This window comes from Maylandia zebra, unplaced genomic scaffold, assembly GCF_041146795.1.
Source record: "Maylandia zebra isolate NMK-2024a unplaced genomic scaffold, Mzebra_GT3a scaffold02, whole genome shotgun sequence".
Taxonomy (NCBI): domain Eukaryota; kingdom Metazoa; phylum Chordata; class Actinopteri; order Cichliformes; family Cichlidae; genus Maylandia; species Maylandia zebra.
In genome coordinates this window covers 841,531-849,089 of record NW_027490032.1, presented here as the reverse complement: position 1 = coordinate 849,089, position 7,559 = coordinate 841,531, and the positions used below count along the sequence as shown (strand labels likewise).

Sequence of the window (7,559 nt, the reverse complement as noted above, 5' to 3'; positions counted from 1 at the left end):
GAGGAGTGAACGCACTCCCCTTTTCACACTACACAGACTTGTTACAGACCCCCTAGGATGAGACATTCTTTCAATCTACAAATGATTATATACTTCTAAATGATTATACATTTCTAAATATATATAAATATATATTTCTAAGCATAAATGACAATCCAACAATTTGAACCTGACAACCAGTTAACATTTGCCACGACTAACATTATCTGACAACAGTTTACTGAGTCCTGCTGTTGACAGTTCTCAGGACATAACATGTATGTATTCTGTACTAACAATAGACTGAGACGGCAACAAAAGAACATGAAGTAAATGCAGATGTATAAATACACAAATCAACAAATCTTTAAAAACTTGAGTTTGCAGGACACTTTGGAAGAGTAGCTTCTGCTCACATTCATGCAGAACCAACATCTCCCTCTACTGGACGTAAAAAGTACCTCAGGGAGGTTTTAAGTTAACCCATTCATCTTCAGAGAATCCAGAGACGTCCCAGTGCACAAAGGACCAGGCTGCAGACTGTGAATGCTGAAGGTGTTGAAGCCCCTCAGGCAGCACTGCAATAAACACAGACTTACAGGTCACTGCAGGAACTCAGCAACACCTCTGAAAATGATCAGCAGCAGCTAACCCAGCTTATCACTACATGTACACTAGTTACTTTACTAAAAAAGGGAGATTAGTTTGGACTCCTCTTCCTGGTCATCTGTGCTACATGGGTGGGATCGTGTTGTGCTGTCTGGCTCTCACTCAGTCTTGACTGGAGTGTTTCTGGTCTGACACACTGGTTTCCATTGTGGCTTGGGCTTCACTCTAGGCTGCAGCCACTTGGGGTATCTGGGCTTGTATTGGTTCTCATTACCCTAAGTGTGTGATGGTTTTCAGGCTCTGATGATTGCCTGTTGCTGTTTCTGCCAAACACTTAACCCAGGGAGAGTGAAAAAAAAAAGGGGGGGGATAACTATATATTAGAAGAATACAAAATGGTTTATGTCTCAACCTGAGGCTGGTGGCACATACGACAATTTGCAACCTTTTTCAACGACAAGAAATACTTGTCTGTGATTTCCTAAGGTTTGTACATTTGTTGTGGGATTAGGACACGCACTAGCATAAACACGTACTATCTCAAAGGAAATGAGCTTTTTATGGGTGGAACCAAATCAATTTCTCTCGTGTCTGTGTATTTGGGGGATCTATTGATTGATATAGAAGCAGGGACCGGCAAGCTCCCAAACATAAGTTAGTTTAGTGTTTTTCTCTCTCTCTGAAAAACAATAATTTAATGCCAGAGAAATCTGAACGTGATTTCGAACTCTTACTTGGTAGAAGGAAGGAGAAAGAGAGAGAAAACTAAGCATGGTGAAGTGCGAGCAAACAGTTGATTTAACATCCTGATAACCACCATAGGTGTCAACAATCTGACCACAACGGCGAGCCCTAAAATAACCCAACAGGGACTATGACACATGCTTTTATATATGGAAACAGACATATATGAAGAGGAAGGACTGGGTCACTATATGTTGTCACTGCTGATGAGGAAACAGCAGATTACTAAGAGCAACAATGGAGGAAACATTTCTACTTTATCTCTGTGAGTAGATTCTCTCTGTTTACATTTCTGTACTTTAACCATCTGCTGTTGATGAGTTATTATGGAGAAGGCACGAAATTTACGTCAGACTGAATTCATCTTTAGAACATCTTGAGGACGAACATGATCAATATTGCGAGTGATCAATGGTCGTGACAATTTGGATATTAATGATCACTGAACTGACTTCACAGCCCAATGTTCGTCAGTGGTGCTAGTTTCAGACATACCTTATAAGATTGGGAAAACCTGCAGTCAGCTGAGACTGAAGAAGTCACTTGGATGAACGACAAAAGGTTTCTCCCACTGAAAACGCTTCGTCCAGATGAACAGAATCAACTTTTTTAGATTTTTGAGATATACAGTAATAAATAAGCAATAAAATAAAAAGTAGGCTAAATGAGTGAAGAATGAGTTCTTGCCAGTGTTGATGTATATTACCTTGCTGCCCAACCATATTAGGCAAAATCTTGAGGTGATTGTCATTGTAAATTGGTGCTATATAAACAAAACTGAATCGACAACAAATGGCCAATCATATTGCTGTAACTCAGTATAATTGACCACCTATTGCATCCAAGTTGTGCAGAAGAACATTTCTGACAACCCAACATGTGGAAAGTTAAAGCTGATGTGCCACAGCACCACATGCATTAGAGAACCTTTTGGATTTGGTGAAAGGAGAGCTTTGAATTGTGGACAAGTAGCTGACAAGTCTTCAGCAACTGTGTGATGATATCTTGTCAATATAGACTAAATTCTCTGAGGTGAATAAATTTACGCCATGAAGAAGGCAAAAGATGGTTGAAACCAGTACTAGCAAGAAATGTTATATAAAGTATCCATTTAGAATTGGAGATCATTTATGGAGACCAGTTTCATCCCTTCTGTTTCTTTATCTACATATGATAGTATTTGTGGATATACCCACCCTGCTGCCAGTCCCCTCTGAGACCTCCCCCAAACTGCAGCCTCAATTCACTTTCAAGCTGTCTGCCGCTACCTGCTAGAAATGCTGTCAAACCTGAAGTGAGGCTGTGGTCTCAGTGAGTGAATTGAGCAGTATGATGTCGCCAGTGCCTGCAGACAACTTGTTTGGTAATGCAGCAGCAGTGTGGTGTCCTTTCCTCTGATGTTACAGTAAATGGGTTAGACCAGTCTCACCAATGAGGCAAGGTGTGGCTCAGACTGTCTGTTAAACAGCTGCCAGCTTAAATTAACAATCAATATTCTAATTCAAGATTATTAAATCATTCTCAATACAAGTAAAGCATAAAAGTCACTTTCAACTTTAGCGAATAAAACTAAAAGCCTTATTTCAGGAAGTAGAGCAGGTAGCACTATGAGTGTTAAACGCAAACGCAGTTGTTCTGCGTTTGCATTTAACACTAAGATGATGCATTAATCTGTGTGGAGCATCTATTTTTTCAGTCTGTGATTAACAGGAAACTAGCAGCTGTGCGGTGATCTAGTTTCCTGTTTCTGATGAAAACACTTTAACTGCTCAGGTTTTATTTTTAGGACTGCAGAGTTTTCTTGCACAGTAGCAGCATAAAAAAGAAAAAAAAATCAAGACATTACTTTGTAGTTCTTGGAGGTGTCTGCCCTATACAATGCTATCCCAGATTCAATACTTTATAACCCAGATGCAACATACCCCTCTTGTCTGTATTTGTTTATGGTACGCCCTCTTTACCCTGCACATTAAAAAAAACACCTATATACGAATGGCATGGATCTCTGCATCTTGATCTCATTGCAGGTCTATCCAAACTTCTCGCTGTACTTTTGGAGGTCTCTTTACTGTGTAGTCCTGTTTCTCCTCACTTCTCTGGTGATGTTGTTGCCTGGATTCTACAGTGCATCGTATCCATCTCTATCTTCTTTTTCTTCAATCTAGTGTCTCCTCTTAATATGTGGTTGCCACATAATAAAAGGAGACACCAGAGTTTAATGTTCCTTGGTTACCTTTAGAAAACTAAATTGTTTTCCTCTCGGTGATTCAGTGAACTGTTTTATTTCTCTTCAGTTCTGATCTTAGTGCTGAGCTGTGCAGCAAATCAAGGTCAGTAACCTTTTTTCATTTATTTATTCCAATTATGTTAAATGATCAAGTCTGTTACTCCTTCTTTCAGTGGGGGTTACTAATGTAAAACTACTGAAAGTAGAAATAATTTTGTGGCATTATTTTTAAAAAAGATCAACATAATTTTTATTTTAACCCTCACAGCTCGTCTGACTGTGAGTCCCAGCAGCTCTCAGTTCTTTGATTATGACTCTGTGTCTCTGAGCTGTGAGGAGGACGACAGCTCTGCTGGATGGACTCTGAGGAGAAACACAAACATGGAAAACAGGACTCTGTGTGGGGTCGACTGGGGAAAAAAGAATAGTTCTTCCTGTAAAATCACTGATCTCTTTACATGGGACAGTGGAGTTTACTGGTGTGAGTCCAATCAGAGTACCATCAGTAACATGGTTAACCTGACAGTCACTGGTAAGCTGAGTGTGTGGAGTTAGTGTTGATGAAGCTGTGTGTAAATGGATGAAATGCTGTAGTTTGTCTCTGTGTTGAGGTGGATCAGTGATCCTGCAGAGTCCTGTCCTCCCTGTGATGGAGGGAGATGACGTCACTCTGCTCTGTAAAACAGAGACCACTCCCTCCAACCTCCCAGCTGCTTTCTATAAAGATGGCTCCCTCATCAGGAAGCAGCCTACAGGTCACATGACCATCCAGCATGTTTCCAGGTCTGATGAAGGCCTCTACAAGTGTGACATCAGCGGTCATGGAGAGTCTCCATCCAGCTGGATCACTGTCACAGGTGACACACTCACCTGTCTGTGTTTCTGCAGCTTTCAACATTCACAATGTGATGACAACTTAATGACTGTGTTTGCTTTGTTTTAGACAAACCCACCACCACACCTCCACCTACATCCACACCTCCTCCTGGTTGCACCTCTTGTGATACATCACTCTCCCCGCCTGTTGTCTCTGTGTTGTCATTCTTTTTAACAGTCTGTGTTGCAGCTCTACTCATTTCAATAATTCTGTTGATAAAACTTTGTGATGTTAGAAAACCTGAAGGTGACACTCGGACCTCTGGATTTGACTCAGGTTTGTTTTTTTCAGAACTATGTAAAAGTATATCAATGACTTTAAACGTGTCATCAAAACTTGCACAGCGTCATACTGCTGTTCCTTTTGGTTTGCTTCAGCTAATCAAGTGGAAGCTATAGAAGACAATCCAATCAGTGACGTCTTATGTGACATCGGACAGAGCAGAGGTGGTGTTCATGTTCTTTGTTTCTACTAATGAACAAATAAATGAATAAAAAATGATTATCTGCTCTTCTTCCCTTTTCTGGGAGGCAGTGGGGAGGTAGAGCGTACAGACCGATCCAGCGGGGAGGTGTGGGAAGCCAGATCAGGCGCCCCCCTTCTGGCTCTCCTCTCTGCTCTCTCCTATCTTGTCCCTTTTGTCTTACTTCTCTCTATCACCTTTTCTATCCCTTTAAAGAAGTGAAGCTCCATAAATGCTAAAGAGTCAGGTATTATTTCTCAGTTGCAGTGAATAGATAAACTGTAGGAAACTAAACAGAAGAAAGAAGAAGAGAAATAACAATTTAACATAAACCACAGACACTCCAGGGCCTGATCAACCCTGGCAGGGCCTCCTTGATGAGGGTGTCTAGTGATAATGGCCGAAACACCCGATGAATCCAAGGTCCAGTACTGACGCTGTGTCCCAAATCTTAATATGATAATCTAGATCAAAAATCTAATCCCCCTAAAAATGGCAGATTAGCCTTAAAGACGGAAAGTTGAGGCACACAACGATGTCTCTGGGCTGCCTTTCCTCATAACAGCCATCCCTCAAGATTCTCGCCATTTAAAGCAATGCATTATCAGGGACTACAACATCTAGTCCTTTTACTGAATCGAATAAATAAATCACTCAAATAAACAAATAGCTCATCCTTCAGCTACCTTTTGGCCGCCAATTGACCTTTGACCTTTGACCTTTCTGTTTACATCATTCTCCTTGTGTCTGTGTGGGTTCTCTCTGGGCGCTCCAGCTTAGTCCCACTGCCTAAGACATATGAGTGAAGTTATTTGGTGATTCTCGAGTGATTGTGATTGAGTGTGGATAGTTTGTCTTGCTAGAGTCTGTTTTGTATCGCATCTTTCACACTAAGCCTGGAACAGTCTCCAGACCCCACTTGAGCATAAAGTGCTAAGTATTTTTTAAACAGGTCGAAAGTAGTTGTTGTGTGTTTGTTGATGAACCATAACAGGGAGCATCTATTGTTTTTAGCCTATGATTAACAGGAAACTAACAGCTCTGTGGATTCCAGTTTCTGATGAAAACACTCCAGTGCTTTTTTATTAATAGACATGAGCCTCCAGAATTTAGTCCATCGTCCTCAGCCTCTCCAGCTTTTTATATACAGATGTAAATTGACTGATACTAAAAAGAACACATAGATATAGATAAAGGACATGAATGATTTTTGTATCTTATTCAAATCAGCCGCAGAGGTAGCTTTCAGGCTGTATAACTTGCATTGATGTCCTCTGTGTGTTTTGTTCCGCAGGGATAAATCGGTATGCACTCTACTCAACAGTGAGGAAAAAAACACCACTTATTCACAAATCGTGAAAGAGAAACAAATCAAAGTCAACAGGTACGGCTTCTCTCCTTTGTCTCTGTCATCGTTCCGAATCAGAACAAGATCCCAGCACGTTGATATTTTAGTCAGTATCAAAAGGACACTGATCAATGGCCATGAGTCCCATTCACAGAGAGTTGGGGAATGGCTGCAATCACAGCATTGTAAGATGGTGACAGATGTACCCTTAGGCCCTTTTCACATAAATGGTCTCCATGACTTTCTGCTCAAACCAGCTTTCATGTGTACATCCTCATCATTGAAAGAGTGTCCACTGGCCTGTAGCCATATATAGACTGTGACGTTTTGGCATTTGTGCCGGGGCGCTCGATTCTTGGGGCAGACCGGTTTTTGGCGCAGCATATTTTGGGGTTTTGCGTCAGTATTGAAAAAGCTGAGATGCACTTTCTTTAATTAGTGGAGCAGGAAAAAGAAAACACCAAGAACTGTGTTTAGACCTGTTAAATTGACATAATGATGTTTGTCTTTCCAGAGTTTCCATCAGAGCAGTAGTAGTCCACCAGTCCAACCACTGCAGTCCAGCTGAGGGTCTCGAATCCATCCACCCAACACCCCAGATAACAATTACTTGTATAACCGATTAGTAGATATCTTCTGTTCTTTACATGGAGTTACAGTCACACAACTTTTGTGAGACAAGAAAATCAATTCAACAGCGAAAAAGATTTTTTATTAAAAAAAAAAACCTTTAAAAATGTAAATGCTAAAGACTAAAACAAAAAGCAATAATAATAATTGTCTTTATCACCACAGCAATTATCTGGTTTCTCTGCAGGATCGGTTAGCTTTGGTCTCATTTTGTTCTTATTTGTGTGGTTCTGTGGTTTTTGCAAAGATTTCTGATCAAAAATTTGAGGCGTTGTGGCAAACCCGTGCGCACTTCTCTTTACTTTAACCAGACTGTAAACAGCATGAAAATCATTCAGAAGGTCGACAGTGCACAGAATATATTTAGAACAAACTGTACGTGTCTATTTGTACATTTTGATTCAAGGAAATTGAATTTATGAGACTTCAGTTGTTATTCAAACTAAGCATGCCTCCATAGTATTATATATTTCGAATTATGCAGCTGCACACATTCATCTTAGCGTGTTTTTCAGTGTTTGTGGACACAGGGTATAGATTTTCTTTTAAACTTCTATGGCTGATTGCTTTGCTACTACATTGTTCTTCAGTTTATTGCTATTATGTCAGTTTTATCAAAGAAAAAGAAGTAAATATTACATATATTGTGAGGATAAATGTTCAAACAGGTCATGTTTTTGAT

General features: G+C 40.3%; 1 protein-coding gene across 1 annotated transcript; it reads left to right on the top strand.

The window, feature by feature from the left end:
* The first annotated feature begins 1,517 nt into the window (after nt 1-1,517).
* On the top strand, nt 1,518-6,258 carry LOC143415638 (uncharacterized). Its single transcript, XM_076880951.1, has 6 exons — nt 1,518-1,597; nt 3,627-3,662; nt 4,171-4,416; nt 4,503-4,712; nt 4,814-4,882; nt 6,194-6,258. The coding sequence occupies exons 1-6, from the start codon at nt 1,570-1,572 to the stop codon at nt 6,256-6,258; spliced, it is 654 nt and encodes a 217-aa protein (XP_076737066.1). The 5' UTR covers nt 1,518-1,569.
* Nucleotides 6,259-7,559: the final 1,301 nt, after the last annotated feature.

Excerpts from the sequence above, each read along its gene's own strand:
- LOC143415638 (XM_076880951.1), top strand. The coding sequence starts at position 1,570 with ATGGAGGAAACATTTCTACTTTATCTCT. Across the intron at positions 4,713-4,813 it reads GACCTCTGGATTTGACTCAG|CTAATCAAGTGGAAGCTATA; the intron begins GTTTGTTTTTTT and ends GGTTTGCTTCAG. Across the intron at positions 4,883-6,193 it reads TGACATCGGACAGAGCAGAG|GGATAAATCGGTATGCACTC; the intron begins GTGGTGTTCATG and ends TTTGTTCCGCAG.